Below are 20,635 nucleotides of genomic sequence, written 5' to 3'. Positions count from 1 at the left end.
ACGAATGATTCTGTGGCGACCGCCACGGAGGGGCCACGCACTTGGGCCTGGCGACTCTTGGCCCTCGGGGCGAAGAATCGAGAGATGTTTTTCCAAACATCTCCGAGTTTCTTCGTCCTCGAGGACTTCCTGGGACTTTCCCAGGGAAAAGGGGCTACTTAAGGGAGCCCCGAAAAAGGCACGAGGCCTTTGGTCGCCTTACATCTAAAATTAGTTTAAGTATTATTGGTTGAATATATTTTTGTTACCCACTTTGCGAGTAATCATTTGCACCACGTCACTTCCAAACTTTCACCATCAAGTCGAATAGAAAATTTGATAAAATGATTAATAACACAATTCGCTCACTCGAAAATTGTTACTCCTATCAGATCGCTAAGATCAACAAACTAAATAGAACCACTTTTTCTACCTAAAAATCAATCTTCGATCTGTCTCGAAGAAAGAACTTTTTTCCACCACTTCCATTAACACATCGTTATTACGTTCATCGAACCTTGCAATCTTATCAAACGTACTTTCTAAAACAGACTTTTCGAAAAGTTAAATCACCGAGTAACGTTAGTTTTCTTCTTTATAAGTTCCATTAGTGTGCAGAAGAATCTCCTTTTTTTTCGCCCGAATTCGAAACTAGCAAAGTGTATCGACGAGGCTAACGTTTTCATTATCTCGATTGAAATTCGTTCAGAGGTAAGGAACAGGTCGGAAAAGGCGAGAGAGAGAGAAAAAAAGAGATCGTAATCAGGATGGCGGGCAATAAAAGAATCGAGGAATGCTCCGTTTGGTATGAAGGCCTCCGACGTTCGTTAAGTCAGCACGCTTGCGTAAAATTAGTCCACTCGAAGCAAATTTAAACTCGCCTCGACCAACGACGAGTCGAAGCTTGGCCTCGTAAACAGCCTGGTGGATTGTTGTAAAATAACAGAAATTGCGCCGTTTCGTCGATTGTCCAATTTTACGGAGTAAATTTGCGAATAACAAGAGTTTTCCTGATTTAAGAAAGAAGAAAAGAAGATTTATATTCGATGAATTATAGATAATGAAAATGTGTGTTTCCGTTGTATTCAGGGCAGTTGTTTACCTAAATCTACTAACTTTGTAAGCTACTTTCGTAAAGTATGATGGAGAGTGTTGAAAAAAAAAGAAGAAATAGGGAATAGTGGGTCGTGGACGTTAATTATTTTCTCGATTTATTCTTTCTTCTTCGTTCGCCAAGGGACAAATGGACCATGAAACGGTCGATAAAATGGATCAGTGTCGAGAAACGACTAATTGCCCTTCCGCTGAAATTCATAGCTGTCTAGCATAAATTCGCGTGAACGCGGATCGATCGACTAGGTGTATCGAGAGACGCGTCTCGCTTAATTACGGATGTCGGATCGTTGCCGAGTGCTCGTTAACAACGACAGCTTTATCAACAATCTGTAATTTACGATTATTTCACTGATTTTCTAGTGTAAAACGAGAAATAGCTTGTTTTCTTCTTCTCATTTTTTATGAGTGTAAATTTCGAGGTAGAGAGAGATTTCTTCTGGCGACAAACTCGAAACGAAATGTGAGAAAAAGCTTATTTTCTTCTTCACTCTTTATTCGCATAAATTTCGAAGAGAAGAGAGATTTCTTCTGGCGACAAACTCGACACGAAATGTAAGAAAAAGCTTATTTCTTCATTTTTTATTCGCGTAGATTTTGAAGAGAAGAGAGATTTCTTCTGGCGACAAACTCGAAACGAAATGTGAGAAAAAGCTTATTTTCTTCTTCACTCCTTATTCGCGTAAACTTTGAGGTGGAGGGAGATTTCTTCTGTGACAAACTTGATACGAAATGTACGAAAAAGCTTATTTTCTTCTTCTCATCCTCTATTCGCGTAAATTTGGAAGAGAAGAGAGATTTCTTCTGGCGACAAACTCGACACGAAATGTAAGAAAAAGCTTATTTCTTCATTTTTTATTCGCGTAAATTTTGAAGAGAAGAGAGATTTCTTCTAGCGACAAACTCGATACATGTTAATTGTGCGCAACTATGAAACGATCGGAATACAGGATGTCGTTCATCATCGTTCGAGACAAAAACATGAAAGCGTACAGGTTTCGAATCGTGATGTCGCGTGGTTACATGTATTCGTGTTTCTCCATTGCTGATTTCTCAATTTTATGTTACGTGTTCATTAGAGATAATGTGTTATAAAATACGGGGCTGGCTAATGCAAACAAGATCGACGGTCCAGTGCAATTTAGACCGTGAAGAGACGAAATAGCAAATGAACGATGACTGGGAAAGCTGTCGTTCTTAATAAAGAATGCGATTTCAGAGGATTGTACGGAGTTCAACATCGTAGACGGAAGGAAGAGCTGTATCGATCGTTCGAGCGATTTCGCTTCGCGGCAGAAATGATCGATACGTGAGTAACAGGTGAAAATTTAAATTTAAATTAATACGTGATATACTGCAACATTCTTTTAAATTGAAAGAGCAAAGAAATTTTTTTGATAAAAAGTAACATAGAGTGAAGGTAATTGAAGATTTTAAAAAACCATTTAAAAAATTGCATTTTACTGCAAGTATTTACTCCACAACATTCCTTTATCTTAGATAAAAACAAGAAAGAAAGCAAGTGGTGATATGAAAATCTTAAAATAACACTGCTATTATAAAATATGATGCATTGCAATTATTTCACTCTACAACATTCTTTTACCTTAGAAGAAAAACTTGTAAACAAAAAGATTCAAAATCTGTTGTCTAAACATTCTCTTAAATTAAAAAAATGCACAAATAATTAAAGAAATAAAATAAAAAGTAATATAACATGGAGGGTAAATGAAGATTTAAAAAACTACATTATACTGCACCCATTTGCTCCACAATACTTCCTTACCTCAGATAAAAACAAAAAAGAAAAAGAGTAAGTGATACTTTAAAAAACTTAAAATAACACTGCTATTGCAAAACAATTATTTCACTCTACAACATTCTTTTACCTTAGAAGAAAAAGTTTGAAACAAAAAGATTCAAAACCCGTCACTTAAACATTCTTTTCAGTTAAATATATAAAGAAATTTCTTAAAATAAAGAGTACCATAAAATGGAGGAAAATGAAAATTTAAAGAAACCATTTAAAAAACTGCATCATACTGCAATTATTTACCCTACAATGCTTCTTTACTTCAGACAAAGAGGTGGGGATAAGAAACGATGAAAAAGAAATGTTATCTAACCTGACATCGTGAAGCTTTGGATAAGAGCATATTCTCAGCGTCTTCGAGTTCGATCCAACGGCGTACAGTTTTCCATGGGGATGAAATTCGGCGCATCGAACCGCCTGCACGTCCTCGAGCGCCGTAACAGGAACGAATCTCGGTCTTCCGCCGTTGCTGCTTCCGTTGCTAGCCTCGAGTTCCGGCCTCGGCTCTTGCTGAAAACGACGTTAAACCATTAATCCTCCGGTCCCCACTCTTTGACGTTTGTCAGCGATTAATGACACTTCACCGGCGCGATGAAAAGAATATCCGATAAGATCGATATGCACGAGCCGGTGTCATAAACGTCGACGAAGGAGAACGTGTGTCCGAGTGGAGCACTTTTAATCACTTTGCACGGTGTAATTGTCGATTGGAGTATCGCTCGAGCACAGTGAAAGAGTTTCTTCATCGATAAACTGTCGGATAATTTAGAGAAACAAATATGTAGCTGTCTATAGTTAATTCACTAAAATTTTAAATTGCTACTGTTGGGAGTCGATCGCGGGTGTGACCTCATGTAGTGCATTGTATGTCGTCTCATAAAGAATAAAGAATAGTTTAATAAATATAACAATTAAATATAACAGCTACCAATAATTTATACTTTTTCACGGGATATTTTATTGTATTTTACAATTAGATTAATAAATTTGAAATTTCAACCGGTTATCTTATAATGTGAATTTGCATCGATACAGCAATTACCAGTCACTATCCTGCTGCTAATTACATATTTCAGTAGTTTCCGTCCGTAACGGGCCACTCGACACTCGAATGGCCGCCGTTGACGCACGTAGCCATTAAGCGAAATGGCAACTGGTCGAATTTAACGTATTCGAACGACCTGATATTTCACTCGCAACAAATGTTCGCATGACACTTAAAAAATCGTGCAAGCTTCGTGTTTCAATTTCACCCGGAAAAGGGGGAGGACATTATAAATGCACACTTGGTGTCCAAGGAAAACTAGAAATATAATCGCTATCTCGCTTGATTTACCAAAATTTCCACTTGGAAAACCAGCTGAAGGCTAGAAAGTTAGTCCTTAAAATTAGTTTCAGTTTCACCCTTAAAAAAAAGGGTGCACATTATAAATGCACACTTGGTGTCCAAGGAAAACTAGAAATATAATCGCTATCTCGCATGATTTCCCAAAATTTCCACTTGGAAAACTAGCTGAAGGCTAGAAAGTTAGTCCTTAAAATTAGTTTCAATTTCACCCTTAAAAAAAGGGTGCAAATTATAAATGCACACTTGGTGTCCAAGAAAAACTAGAAATATAATCGCTATCTCGCTAGTTCTTCCGATATTTCAGCTTAGAAAACTAGCCGAAGGCTGGGAAGTGAAAACCAGCTGAAGGCTAGAAAGTTAGTCCTTAAAATTAGTTTCAGTTTCACCCTTAAAAAAAGGGTGCAAATTATAAATGCACACTTGGCGTCCAAGGAAAACTAGAAATATAATCGCTATCTCGCTAGTTCTTCCGATATTTCAGCTTAGAAAACTAGCCGAAGGCTGGGAAGTGAGTCCTTAAAATTGGTCCTTGTTAAAATCGAAGCGACATCTCGTTCGAGGGCATTTTTGCAAACGAACCAGTTCTTTACGGCGAACTCAAGCAACGACGAAAATTTCTGAGGAATTAGAAAGTCAGACCTTGAAAGGATTTCTAGCGCCTCTCTTTTCTACACAATCACCGTGTCTTTGCTTGTATGCTAATCACGCAGAAGTTTCCTGCTCCGGGCGTTTTATCGCTTAAAGGTACGTTCACATTGCAACGTTCGTTTCTCGTTAAACCGTGCAGGTTTATTATATCATCGATGACGAAGTTTAGATCTCTTTAATAATAGGTTTTGCACTTTCGTTAGGAATATCGTAGTGGAATTTTTTCATCTAGTTTTAAAGGAACGACTTTAATAGGGTAATTATCGATTTCCTTCGATCGAACAATGACGTTATATACTCGTGATTCAGAGTCTTAACGATCGGAAAACGGGACAAAGGGAGCGTTCAGGATCTCCAAGCGGAACCGCTGTGTTTAACCTTCTAATAGCGAGAACATGATTTGTTACTTTTGCAGCGAGAGCGGTGCTACATATCGTTGGTTTTCTAGAAAAAAGAAAAGTGAAATAACTGGTGAAAGTATAATACATTTTTGAGGAAATCGGTTTGAAACTTTTGCGGTAAAGAAATTATTAATTAATTAACCATTTAGTAACGAAATATAGTTGATAGTTTTTGAGTTTTCAGGGTTTCTAATAAAATATCGTTTATGTGTGTTGATTACTATTAAACAAAGGGTTAAAACAGCTCTATTTAGAATTGTGACATTTTTCTTGTTAAATAGCATAATTTTAATTTTTAGAGCAATTTCAATTTTTAGAGCAATTTCAATTTTTAGAGCATTTTCAATTTTTAGAGCAATTTCAATTTTTAGAGCAATTTTGATTTTTAGAGCAATTTTAATTTCTAGAGCAATTTTAATTTCTAGAGCAATTTTAATTTCTAGAGTAATTTCAATTTTTAGAGTAACCTTTTACAGATACCTCAAAATTCACGATTTTTTGGACGCAAACCGAGGATATTTGTAACACTTACGAAGGAATTACAAAGATTTTTCTCGTCGATTTCTCGGTTTCCAGCCAACTTTTGTTTCGATCCATACCTGTAACGTCACGGAATTGTTAGTCGCGGCTCTGTGGCGCAATGGCGGCCGCGATTGCGAGATTTTCTCGCCACAAGGACGTAAAAATTACGCGATAAACGAATTTTCCTCGGGCTTTTTCCGAACGAGATCGAAGCGGTCCGGAATCGTTTCGCGATTCGTCTTGCGCAACGATTCAAACGCCTCGCCACGCTTTTACTTTCGTGTGCCACCAGCTCCGCCGCGCGATTACCGCGATAGGGACAATTAGCAACGCAAATGAGGAGCGCCGTTCTTTTTTGTCATCGTTGATCTTTCTGATTCCAGATTCTTGCAAAACAGACAAACATATAAACAACACGACAAACAAAAAATTGACGAAAAAAGAAAAAAGATACAGAAACTTTGTACTTTACAAACAGATTTGTGGCGTAAAGCAATATTTCAAAATGGCTACTTATCGTCGTTAATTTTTTTTACTTTCTGATTACCGGCAACGATTACCGTGAAGAATCAATAGTTGGATGGAAAGGGAGATTTCCGTCCCGCCGACGGTTCGCCCGACCGCGAATCACCGATCGAGACGACGACACAGTGACGCAACGACGATTATTTCCTCGGCCGTTCAGTCTATCAGTTTTACGCGAGGCTAATAATTTCATTGTGCAACAACGGTGGACAGCTGATTTCCCGTGACAGCGATAATTTCGTGTCCAACTGGCGCTATCACGCAGAGCTTTCGAAAGATTCGGGCTGGGTTGAGCAATTTTCGAAAGTTTCATCTTCAACGAGATCAAAGATTCAAGTTTTTTCTTCTTCACATTTCGTTCATTTCGATGATTACAAAATGAGAGAAAAGGTTCACGAGAGAGAGAGAGAGAGAAAAATGTTCGAAAGATCTAGGACGAGACAGGTGTGGAACGGTTCCAAGGAACATCGCGAGTCAGCGGTAAACGCCAGCTTGCTTAGTCACGAAACGCCGTTTCTCCATCCGTTGTTCACCGCGGTGTGTCATGCAGGAGGGGAACATTAATAGAAATCGACTGGATCAAAAGCAAAAATCTTCTCTGTCCCGCAGTAACATTGTGCGAAATAAATTACACCTTTCCAAGCGGGCTCCGTGCAGTCTCCTCCGAGACAAGGAGATTAATACGACAGAGAGATAATTGAGTTACAGCTCGTATACTTGGATGTTCGTTACTTAATCTATGATTAAATCATCGAATGACCGCGATTGACGATAAATTTTCATGTCAAACACGTTTTACAGTTCACGGTGAGTTTGTCTCAGACGTTTCTTTCAATGACTACATTTTTGGAAGTTGTTGCGACGAGTTGGTAGGAAAATAACAGCTGAATTGGGGCTGTGAAACTTTGAATAGTCGAATTATTCAAATAATTCGGATAATTTCCAATACGAATTCTTTATTCGGATAATTCCAGTACTCAAAGTGTTTGTATTTCGGATTCTTACGAATAATCCGGATAATTTGAATATTCGAAGCGTTTGAATTTCGGACTGTGCCGAATAATCCGGGAAATTCGAATATTGCAAGTGTTTGAATTTCGGATTGCACCGAATAATCCGGGAAATTCGAATTTCGGATTGCGCCCAATAACCCGGAAAATTCGAATATTCCGAGCATTTGAATTTCGGATTGCACGCAATGATCCGGAAAATTCGAATATTCCGAGCGTCTGAATTTCGGATTGTGCCGAATAATCTGGAAAATTCGAATATTGGAGGTTTTCGAATTTCGGATAGCACACAATAATCCGGAAAATTCAAATATTCCAGGCGTCAGAATTTCGGATTGTGCCGAATAATCCGGGAAATTCGAAAATTGGAGGCTTTCAAATTTCGGACTGCACACAATAATCCGGAAAATTCGAATTTCGGATTGCGCCCAATAATCCGGAAAATTCAAATATTCCAAGCATTTGAATTTCGGATTGCACGCAATGATCCGGAAAATTCGAATATTCCGAGCGTCAGAATTTTGGATTGTGCCGAATAATCCGAGAAATTCGAATATTGGAGGTTTTTGAATTTCGGATTGTATCGAATAATTGGCACATTTCGAACATTCGAATATTCCACTTAATATGCCATTCACTGTTCAAATATTCCAAGCGTTCAAATTTCAGATTGCCCCGAATAATTCGAATATTCCGATTTTCGTAACAGCCCCATATACATTAGTACGAACGATTTAAAGTAAGAACCATAAGATTTACGACTGTGAACGAGGACATGGAATACAAGATCGATTCATCTCGAAGCTCGAAGCTTCGTGGAAATCTCATCGATGAATCGGCTTTCTTCCCGACGACGCTTAACGAACCGGAAACGGCGGAATGGTAAACCATCCGGGAACGAGCGATAAATTTCGATGGATCCAACGGAGAAGCCTAGTTTCTCCAATGGGTCACTAAACCCATGAATTATTGCCAGTTTCTTTGTTCTAATTGCACGCGAACGGGCTCCGGTGAATTTTCGGGGGGAACAGAAGAGAAACGACAGTGACCATGCAGACAATGACACGGTTTACGATTTTCGGGGCTAACTTGCTCGCTGGAATTATGAACCGGGAAATGAATTACGTTCCACGTGAAACCTGTTTGCATCCTTTCTCGGATAAAACGAACATAAAGAATTGCGTTTTAATTCAACTATTCGAATAAAAACAAGCATATTCTTCTCAACTATACTAAATTAAACGTATCGTCGTCCATAAATGTCGTATACAGAATATAGAATTAAACCTACTCGTAGCAACAACGGAACAAAATGCAAGATAAGTACCTACAGAGGCGGAGAAAATTACTCGAACAAATCGAACAAACATATATCTCTGTGTTTAAAAGGATAAACGTTCGGATACTTAACCGAACAATACGATCCATCGAGGATTGATGCCTCGTAATTACACGATATAACATCCTCCTCGAGTAGCACTCGACGCCAAATAGAAGACAAATAATGATCGTACGCAGGATCGTCTCCTCTCCGCCATTCACAGTCCTCGAAAGCAAGATTAATAGCATCAGCCGCCATGAAGTATGACTCCGTTGCTCAAGTCCTCGAATGCCAACGGGATTTCCTGCGTGCAGCCTAAAAATGTCGGAATTCTTTCTCTCTCGAAACCTCCACGAGGTTTTTTTTTTTTTTTTAGCTTCGACATAAATGAACGCCAGTTTTCGCGCGAGTTTCCAGTCGTTAGATCAATTTTTTTGCAACTGTTACCTGTCGCCCGGTTACGAAACACACCGATCTCGTTGACTTCCATTTAGAACCATCGATCTTCCGTCGTTCAATGTAATCAACGATCAAAAGCGGCGATCAGGTTCCCGTCAATTTTCGGCCGTCGTCGATTCGCTCGCGAATTGCGTTAGAAACGCGAGTTAAAGCAACGATTGCGCCGATTCTCCATGAATCATTCATATTATCCCCAATTATCAGCGGAGCAAACAACGCGACTGAACGTTAACCCTCCCCGCTTTCTATCGCGATTATTCCTGTTTACCTCTCTGCCACTTTCGATAATAAACCGAGCACGGTCTTTAATCACTTTCCACGGACGCCTCGGTGCCGATTTCGTTTACATGCTCCTTACTTTTCATTCATATTCCATCACCTGACCCGTGAAACTGTAATTACCCCGTCGATAAGGGCTTCGATCTCTCGATCGAGAAACGTTCACCTCGCTTCGGGCGGTCGATTTATCGCGGGGTACGAATCGACGCTGATTAATCAACCCTTCAACAGTCTAATAATATTAAAAATTCCAGTCAATTTTTATGTTACAAAATACTTCATATTTTGAAAAATTAAGCAAGCTTTTTAAAAATTAAGCCGTGTATGATAGATTTTGAAACACGGGATACACAAACCTAAACACACTCCTGGCAAAAATATCTCGTCTCTTTGCCGACTTTCCGTTTATTCACAATCTGTACAGGGTGTCCCAGTATTGATGGTAGAACAGTGGAGGGGGTGATTCTAGATGAGAAACTAAGTCGAAAATATGGAATAAATTTTTTTCATTCGAGGCTTCGTTTTCGAGAAAATTGACTCGAAATTTTCTTCGAGTACTATGTCGTGGATGAACGGATCTCGATACACCTGTCGTAGGTTTATGAGTAATAATAAAGCATGTAATTATCAGGATTTACTTTATCAATGCAAAAATTGTTGAAAATGCTGTCCACCGTACACCGAACGACATAGTAGGGTGCATGCGTACTCGAAGAAAATTCAAAGTCGATTTTCTCGAAAACGAAGCATATTTTCTCATGCAGAATCACCCCCTCCACGGTTGTACCATTGATACTGGGACACCCTGTATATGGTTTATCTTCACTAGCAACAAGAAACTTCGATATCTATAAACTGTTAAAGGGTTCAAGCTGTAACACATCGCAGTACCGTGTTTCCAGAGGATGCTGCGTCAGGAGAAATTCAGAACCGCCGCAGGAAGGCTCGAAGGCCTCCCGGAGGACTCTCCAACGAACCGTGTCCCGGCGAGAACCAATTATCAATCGCAAAAACCTTGACATAATCGTGCAAAACCTGTATACATCGGTAAGAACGCGGAAAAAAGGAAGAAGTATCTGAAAATTTTTACACGTTTCACTCGGTTGAATATCTCCGAGCATAAATTCACCGCGATGCTTCCAAAGTGAAATCGGTTCGATCGATATGTCGAAATTATTCCGAAACGATATCGGCAAACAGACTTTCCTTCGGCGTTCTTTTTATCGATTGGAAAACACCGAGTGGAATTGGAACGTTCCAGAGATAAATTCGTTCGCGCAATCGATGAATTTTCACTCTTCACGAGGAACCGGTCGAACCGGAAACTCGTCCTTTCTCTGGCCGCAGCATCCGGACGACAATCGTAACGATGGACGTTCGAGTGGCTCGAAATACGACGGGGATGTCGCGAATTCCGGTGAAACCAGTCGCAGGATCGCGGATCTGGGTTGCGGCACACTTTTTCAGCCGGCCGTGTGTTTCAGGAAATCGAAGATGCGAACGCGCGATGGATCGGCGTGGATCATCGCTGGACGAGGAACTTTCGAAACCTGTGCATTAAATTTCACTGTGCGAAATTCTACGGAGTGCTTACGGGGTTCGTTGAAAAAATTGCCCCGTCAAATGAGAGTAAAATCGTGGAACGGAGATGAAGATTAAGGTCTGGAAGATCAGTCTGCTGGAAAGTGCAACTTGAAAAGAAACATTAATACGGAGATCGGTGTCTGATAATGGAGATTTTCAGAAATTCCTCTTTCACGACACCCGAAATTTGTTCTTGAAGAAGAAAAACGGTTCCCGTTCGCGCGAAGAAATTTTAAAACGAAATAAATGTGGTTTCCCGCCGCATGTCTCATATCTCGTTGTACGCTTCAGCGAACTTGTAAAAACAACTTTCCAGCGGTTTTAATTACCGCTGCACTTAAGTATCAAATATAATTCCATATTAAAGATAAGTTGATAGAAACCAGTGGGCACTTTGAATCCGTTTACCGAGAACTTTCGAATCCCCGTTGTCAAGAACTTCAACAAAAATATCCTTCGATTTTCACGATAATTACAAGTGCAAATTTAAACGCCCGAGAAACAGCTCGATATTATTCGCGAATCCAAAGAACACGGACGATCGATCATAAGACAGAGCGTAATTGAAAGCCAGCAATGGGGAATTGGAGAACGTGTTTCGAGGCGAACGGAGAAAAATCAAACGAGTTCGAGTCGATCCAAAATTCGAGAAACAGGCGCGCGAGAAAGAGCGACATTACCGCTGTCGATGAATTTTTGCAAGAGGTTAGTTGCCGCGGCTAACGAGCTGCTATCGAACCGGTGCTCGACGCGAACTTTCCTCGACACGCGCCTCGAAGGTGGAATTCTTTTTTTTTTTTTCGAAAACCAGAGGCATTTACGTCGATCGTTCACGTAATAGTTCAAGTGATGGTCCCCCTCGGGCGTAAGAAAATTACGTTCGATAGAAATTGCGAGTACATCAGGCTGGTCACGACTCGGAGAATCGCCACACTACTATTTATGGACAGATCTGAAAGTTCAGCGAATCAAATCGCATTGAAATTCCCCGTGCAGTCGAGGAACTCGTGTCGTATTAGATCCAACGCGTAGATGTAAGTATCTTTGTGAAATGGCGGCTCGATGTTAGAGCTGCATGTGGTAATTATTGCTTCATCAATCTTGCCGGATCTTGAGAGAATATTACACGCGGATAAGTGAAATATATATTTCTCGACGGAAACATTCGGCACCGACGGAGAAAAAGTTCAACGAAACACTCTGAAATGCGAGCAATTTTGCTTCTTACGTGTGATCGTTTCAACGATATCGCGGGTCTAATTAAACAATAAAAAAGGAGAAAAAACCAACTGGGGGGAAGTGATTCAACGATTTCCTAAGAAGAGACTGTAAAGTGACTAGCTTTTTCATTTTTACCCTTCCATCAGACAAAGCTACTGTTCATAAACTTCATTTTACGTAATCGTCGATCCATTGCGTTCTCTTTATCTAACGATTGATTAAAAGTGGCAAGATATCTCCTCCGTGTTTCTCCTTGTCCGACAAAGCCAGACGTTTCCTCTATTTCGTGGCAATTGCAAAAAACAGAGAACAAGGATAATAATTATATCGGAGATTACCGGTTGTTGCAATCGAGCCGCGAATATAACGTTAATTAAGCCCTCTCTCGATAATCCCGTCGATCGCAAAAAACACCCGAAAAATGAAGCGCGGTTCTCACAGAGATATACCGTGTTTCGCGACCTGATCGTTCGTCCTCGTTCGCGCCTCTGAATTGCGCAACTAGGCGGATTCACTTTCACCAGAAAAATGCTTTTTCGAAAGTGTCCGAGTTTTAATTATCCCCAGCAGCGTCCTCGCCGAGACGACTGTATAATTTCGGTGAACGCATCGCCTGACCAGGCATTGATGTCACCGATGCGTTCGATCGTGGAACGGTAGAAAAACTGGCTCGTTCGACGATACTAATCGTAAACAACAATTTGAATTCTTCGTGAATTATTAACAGCGGGCAACAGGTGAATTTTAAGGGTCAAGGTTGATTTTTTCTTCACACGAGCACAGACAGACTGCGGAACTGCGAGCAAAATCGTAAATCATATTTTCCAAAATGAATATTTATGGAGTTTAGCTGCGCTGTTTACGTTATTCCCACGAGACGTGTGTGTCTTTTAAAAGGTCCATCGAGACGCACAATTCGCGTTATGACTCAGGTGAGTCGTGAAGTAAAGAAGAAAAAAAGAGTGTTTCCACTTTTGGTCCTTTTCTCGTTTTCTCCGTCCACAAAATGATCAAACTGGAACTGCTCGAATTCCACGGGAGATTTCTCTTTAGGCCTGTATCGTATTATTCCAAATACAACGTGCTTTCTAAACGAATATCGAAAATGGTTGCCTAACTGTACCTGTAATTCGAGGATCGATCGTTGATTTACGGCTGAGTTTATCCTTAGGATGGTAGACGTTTTTTTTACACCGTACCGATTGATGAGAATCGATTAATGGGACGTCTGTGACGTGAAACAGCTCGATAGACGAATTTCACCGTGGTCCATGGAACGTGAAACGAAGGATTAAGGCTCGTCGGAAGTGCGATCATTGTTCCCGATGGAGAATCGGTTTCTTCTTGCCCCTTAATGAACAGGTAACGGTGGATCAACACGAGGTCGCCAATCGGGAACACTTTCTACCGGTGGCCGGCAAAATTACGGCTCATTAACGATGGCTCGTTATTTTTTTTCTTCTTCACAACGAAAAAAGAAAAAAAAAAAACACCCACCAATTGATACACGAAGGTAAAACATATAATCGAACGTTGAACGAAGAAAGAAAGATCTCGCGAAGAGTTTTTTTCTCCCATGGAAATATACGGCGATCTTTGCGACAGTCGCTGCAACGAAGCGTGTCGAATTTTTATTAACGATTCATAAAATCGAGGATATTCAGAAGACAAAAAAGAAACAAGAACGTCGATATATTTTTCTAATAGGCTATTAAGCGGATAAGCGGTCAATTAGGTAAATTTTCCATCGATTACCTTCTAATTTCTCTGCGCCGATTTATCACAAGTATACCGAAACTGATTTATTCGCGCTGAAACGATCGCGAGATATACCGAAGGCAGATTACGTTGCGAAATACATAGTGCAATCACGATCGAAGATTAAAAGGCCGGAGACTTTCCTCAGGTAGAAATTTAATCGGGCACAGTTTGATGGTTATCAAAGCGAGAAGAAAAGACTGTTATCCCCTTTCTTGACTGATAGATTTGCTTCCGGATTTTGAAGCAGCGCTGTTAAAGAGATCGACGCGCGTTGAGAAAAACGATCGTTCCCGCAACGATTCAGGTCCGCGCCGATTTGTACACGTCGTTCGAATCGCGTAATTGAGGGGAGAAGGTGGCGTGGATTTCCGGAACCGGAGCCGCGTTTAGTATCCATTAGAAACACGGCGAAACTGGAGCGGCAAACTTACGGGAACACTTTCCATTAAAAGTTGTTCCCGCGGATTTGCATACGAGACGCGGTAAGTGTAACAAATACGTGAAATAAATCGAAACGAAGTTTCCAGTAAAAGTAGTTTCACGTCTGCTCGTTTGCAGGAACGAAACGCGCCGGCTTAATAGATTATGGGCCGCGCGAAGTGGTCTTTTAACGAGATCGAATTTCGATCGTAAAGTTTCGGGGAAGCTATAAAACGCGGGAATTCATTTAAATTCATAAGCGAGCTGAACGAGATTCTGCACACGGAAACGATATAACGAATCTAATTTCCATACGTCGATTTCGACCCTAATACATATGTATGTTAACAGGATTAGAGAGAAAGAAGATTGAACCTTGAAGGAAATTACTGTCTATTCTAATGTATTCGACAAAACTGCATATTCTAATTTTCGAGAATGAAATCTTTATCGCGAAGTCGAAGTTTAATAATTGTAAACACATAAACTGTCATCTTTATTAAGCAAAATTAACCGTTATGTATGATCACGAAATTTGAGGAAAAAATCCAGCAAGACCATATTTAAAAATCTTATTTCTTTACTAGTTTCAATTAGACCCTACTAGAAAAGATCCCCAACAATAACAAAATTTGAGACCATATTTAAAAACCTTATTCTCGAGTGTCAATTCTTCTTCTTCTTTCATTAGCTTCTTATCTGTCGAGTGACAGTAAATAATAGCAAACCGCGAAAAGAGACCAACAAACCATATAGCTGCCTCGCCTCCTTCCGGGCCTCTCGTTTCTCCTCTCATCCGGCTTCTTGCAATTTCTGCCGATCCTCTCGAAGGTACTCAGCTCGTGATGTTCAACAGCCTCCACGTCCAGAAGATTCTCCATGGATCTTCTGGTCTGTCTGCAAACACCGCCGTTCTTCGAGCTCTTCCTCTGAAGATGGTTCCCATTCTCGTCGTGATAATCCTCCCATTCGCTCATCTCGCTCCTCACGTCCTCCAAGGACCTCGTCCTTCCCACGGAACATGTACAAGGAGGCACGCTACTTCTGCACAGTCCTCCAGAGCTCTTGGTCCGACCTCTGGCCTCCATCATCATCATCCTGGGCGGAACAGCCACCGGAGAGACCTGAAGTGGCGACATAGCTTGCGGCGGTGGCATAGCGTTTCTGTACAACGGCGCCAAGTAATAGTAATCACGGCCCTTGTTAGAGTTCGAGCTTATTCTCGCGGGAACGTAATTGTAGTCGGGCATGTGAGGTGGTATCCATTGTGCCATAGTGTCGAGATGAACGGGACGATAACAGATCGACGGTCCTCTAGAAGCTGGATGACTGCGGTACATAGGCGGCCAAGGACGAGATTGTTTCAAGTCGAATCGAGGATCCATTCGTGGATCCAACACTCTGATGTCGCCCATATCGTACGCCGCTATTTGTGACCGGCTTTTCAACGACAGCTGCGGATCGAGGTTGAAGGTGGCGTCTCAATCAACGACGCTTTCTTCCACGCTCATTGTGGACGAGACTTGTTCTGACGCTGTTCGACGTGCTTCATGATATAGTTACCTGATGTTTAGTGTGATACAGATCGAAGTCGATCACTCGTTGAATAGAACGAAGAAGAAGCGTGGAACGTGCGAGGAGACTTTAAAAAATCGACAACCGAATGACTTGTTTAACGGGTACAACTGAAGGAACAAAGGATCCAGCCGTGTTCACATGAGATTTTCACCACTTTCCACGCAGCATGATGGGAGCAGAGGCCCTGCTTGCTGTCACTTTCTTCTGCTTCCCTTCTGACCGACACTTTTCACTTCACCTTTACGAGTAAGGCGGATTTCTACTATTCTCTCAGCGAATAGTTACGTGTTTTCCGTCGAAACGAACCGCGTTACACTTGTGTGACGTTATTGCGTGCGCGAGACTGAACGCAGGTACCGTTAGATCTCTCACCTCTCACCTGTTTCGTTTTTCTTTTTTTTTTTCGTTGGAACCGTGAACGAGAAACCAGGCGTCGCTGGCAAAGCTGAACAAACGTGTTTCCGGCGATTATCAAACGCGAAACGATAGAGGAGGAAAGAGGAGGGAAGTATAAAGAAGGTGGATCGTGGATCGCGGATCAGAGACGACTGTGCTCAGCTGAGTGCAGCGAAGGAGTGCGTAGCCGACGCGTTCACGTCGAGTGACTTCGCCTCTCGTTGAGAAACGACCCACTTCTCCTCCTCGCGGGATCGAAACCTCATCTCCCTACCACCTAGCCTTCTCCTAGGCTTCTCACTACTCATCACTGCTACCTCTCGAGCGTTCGCCACGCGAAACGAGAGTGCGCGCCGGTTCCGTTCGCGGGTTATGTGTGCTCCTCGGGGTCGCGACAGGTGGACCGCGGGGACAATGATCGATCATCGATTCATGGTAGTTGAGGGTTCGAGGAGGAAAGTTTGGTTTGCTCTGGAGATGGGTAGTTTTGGACTCGAGGAGAATCTGACGCAAGATTGGGAAACAATGAACATTTTGGCTCTAGCAAGCTTGAGGGATGATTAAAATATGTCAACGAAGTTTCAAACTTTAGTATTCTTCAGGAACTAACTTACGTAGGCCACTAATCATTCTTTTTTGTGTCGGAAGGTAATTGTATTTAATAAGTTCCAAAAAATTTGAAAGAAAAATTTTCGGTTTGGTTCTGGTGTAAGATTGGGAAACAATCGAGTCGAAATTGGGGCAACAATGAACAGCTTAACTCTAGGAAGCTTATAGGATGATTAAAACATATCAATGAACTTCTAAACTTTAGTGTTCTTCAGGAAATAACTTATGTAGGCCACTAATCATTCCTTTTTGTGTCGGAAAGTAGTTAATAATTTTTAAAAAATTTGAAAGTTTGAGTTTCCCAGAGTTAAGATTTAACCCTTTACTCCACGATAACGAATCACACTTGCGGTGAAAATGTAGCGAAGATATGACAAAAGAAGTATTGCACTTGTAATAAACTTGAATTGAAGACAAATTTGAAGACGAATCTGTGGTAATCGTAAAAAAAATTGCGAGGCAAAGGGTTAAAGAATAGGAAAATGAAAAATTCTGAAATACTGAATAATCAAGAGACGTTAAAATTCGTATCGTATTCGTAATAAACTTGAATTGAAGGCAAATTTAAGGACGAGCTTATGGTAATCATAAAAAGATTGTAAGGCGGTGTTCAAAAATGGGAAAATTAAAAAACTTATTTCGTGCATTCGGTACTATCTTTAAAAAAACACCGCAATTTCTAATAATTACCGAATATCAATTTCTACTATTTTCCAATTCCACGTTAAACAGAAGTCATCAAAACGCACAGTGAAGCTAGTTAAAAAGCCCCCGTAACCGCGTTTCAATTTTCACACACGCGGTATGCACGTGAATTTCACTTGGCCGAATAATTTCGATAAAATCTACCATCCGCCGATGAAAAACCCGAATAACCAGATATTCTCTCTCTTTCGAGAGTCGTCGATAACACAGCAAGAGGATTAAAATGATCCCGACCACGTTCCTTTTCTGCCGTCCGTCGCTTTCACTGCGCCACAACGATTCCACGACAACCTGCGGCCCATCATTTCGGGGCTCGTCTTATTTCCGATGGAAATCGCGCCATTACGCGCAGGAAGTAAGAACCAGGTGGGTGTACGTACAGCTAATTCACCTGTGCTCTGCTACCAGTTCGTTCAAAAATTTCATTTTCATAGTCTTCGTAAAATTCCCTTTTAGTTACCTTCGATTATCTCTCCCAATCGAAGAGTATAATTAAAATAATCATGCTTGTTTCTTTCTTTCCTTTTTATTAGCACGGTAGATTTCGTACGTGATCCTTGGACAATTCTGGACCCTCGCAAGATAAGTTATCGGTAATTGAAGATTCTGATTTCCTGGAAGTTTCCCAGAATATTTGTTTGCTCATTTATCGCAGAGTACAGTTTTACACCTTTACTTGGGGATAAAATAAAGGTACTTTAACTTAAAAAGGTTTCGATTTTGATAATTTACACGCTTATCGGTATTTTTATCTCTGCATGTTGAAATACGAAATGTAACTTTCAAACTGTCTGCGTTTCGCGCCAATTTTACGTGCGCCACCCAGTAGCTCCTTTATACACGTTACAATGAACGTCACTTTTTCAAAACTGCAATTGAACTCCACAAAAAGATGTTCTTCACAACAAAGTTCCACAAGAGTAACGAACCCAATAACCACTAAACCCGAATTTTTACACCGTGCAGCACACTTTCCGTGGCTCGGCGATTTCTTCCCCTCAACATTGAACTCCTCAAGGGACACCGTCGTGATGGCGCGTGATCACGCCGATTCAATTTTCCATCTCAGCTTTCTCCGATACGCTCCGTTAATAATTCGCGGCGATGCGGCAATCCTCTATTTTTTTTTCCTTCCCGTATTTCTCTTCTCGCCCCTCTTTCCCCCTCTTTTTTCACCGCCGCTAATCCACGGGAAACTATCGCGTGTGTCCGGGGCCCACGCAGAGATTTCCTTTCGCTCGAAACGGAGCTTGCACGATAACGCGTGTCGAACACCAACGACAACCGACACACACAGAGAACCCTAACCGAGCAATCTACAAAACGAACCACTGTGTAATTGCGACTCGAACGAAACCACTTGGAAAATCGCCCGTACAGATCGTCGATATCGGTCGACACGATTAACCGCCCGCCATTACTAGAGCAATAAGCCGTCCATTAGAGACAACTCCTCGGATGTTTCCATTATTCCCCGTCCTTCTACCACGCGGGATACAAAAGAAATCGGAGTCACTTTCACGTGCTTAAAACTGTCTCAAGATTTTCCGCTCGGACGCGTAATCTCGATCGATCTCTACGAGTAAAAGTGTCGCGGGGACAATCGATTTCGTTCAGTCCAGTGATCGAACGACGATCATTTTTCTAGATCGACGTGGAAAATATAGGTCGCGGTGATCGAACCAGACGCCGAAACAGACGTAGGAATCGGTATCGTGCACGTTTTAGAGAAAGTTCGAAACGCGACACGAGAAGTAAATTGCCGTGATCCGGTCGTCGATGTTTAGAACGATCATATCTGATCGACGTCTAGCCAAAACGACGATATTTTCCCTCCTCGTACACGCTGTTAGAACTACTACCGTTCCATGGTTCGTTTTTGGGAAAACGAGGTTTCCACCGAGGCACGAACATGACAAACGTCTTCCCATCGAACCTGTCTCCTCTCCTTTCGCCGTCTCGTTTATCAAACTGGACGAATTTTTGGACGACGGTTCGTTTCGCTATTTCCTGCCCGGTGCTATCTCCTTTTCTAATATCGAATCGTGCGATTATTCATCTCGAAAAAGATTTCGAACGTTTACGGTGAATGTATTGGGGTACGTCGAGGGCGAATTATAAACGACGCGATTGAATAATCTCGATCAGAAGGAAATTACAGCGTAGGTGTACTTGTGTATCGTGAAAGGTGGAAGATTTCGATCAGGTACGCCGATGGATCACGACGTTATTGTGTTACGCGGTAAAAATCGGTCGTGAATAAAGGTTTGTCTTCGATGCCTCGCGATTTTTCCGAGCCTACAGTCCATGAAGCACGCGATAAAATTAGCCACTTCCTAAACAGTAGGGATAAAGCAATCGACCGTCTCTGAACAATTCGCGTTCGCTTTCTAATGCCAATAATTACGGCATTGTTGTTCCACGTTTCACCTGTGCAAAATCGACGTGAAATGAAACGAGAATTTTTCGAATTTTAAATTTCGCGCCATTTCTTTCTGTTACTTCACTACAGCACTTGGCTCGCTTGTGCTTCTTCCTTATTGCAATTTTGCGCGATTTTTTGCCTCATTCAACGCCGAAGAATGTTTGTACGTGAATACGAATGTGAAAGTACTGCTTAAGGAAGGTTCGAACGCTTACGAATTTTTGTTTACGTAAAATAGCGGCAAGGTTTTGGTATTTAGCGACAAAAGTATGGTTGAACACGTAACAGTGTCGCGTTCCATGTGTGACAAATAAGTAAGCGACGCCGTTAGAGTGTCAGCATGAGGTTCCTGTAACGAGACCTGTTGATCCTACACTTCTTTCACCTGTATACGGATACCTGTGCAACGGAAACATTATCGGAAACGGTACTTTAAACCTTTCTCTCTGCGTACCGAAACTTCTTTTGCAAATTACACCGAATCGTAATCTGCCGTTTTTTCCCCTCTTACTATTCCT

General features: G+C 41.4%; 1 protein-coding gene across 1 annotated transcript in view; it reads right to left on the bottom strand.

Annotated features, from left to right (window-relative positions):
* The window catches only part of LOC108573700 (WD repeat-containing protein 47), an 82,920-nt gene that overhangs the window by 8,049 nt on the left and 54,236 nt on the right, over positions 1 to 20,635 (bottom strand). The window contains 1 exon segment of the mRNA XM_017936178.1: positions 3,219 to 3,415. Within this exon segment, the coding sequence (XP_017791667.1) occupies positions 3,219 to 3,415 (197 nt within the window).

The sequence above is a fragment of the Habropoda laboriosa genome, unplaced genomic scaffold (assembly GCF_001263275.1).
Source record: "Habropoda laboriosa isolate 0110345459 unplaced genomic scaffold, ASM126327v1 scaffold151, whole genome shotgun sequence".
NCBI lineage: Eukaryota > Metazoa > Arthropoda > Insecta > Hymenoptera > Apidae > Habropoda > Habropoda laboriosa.
Note: the sequence above shows the minus strand (reverse complement) of the source record. Positions and strands in the feature narration are given on the sequence as shown.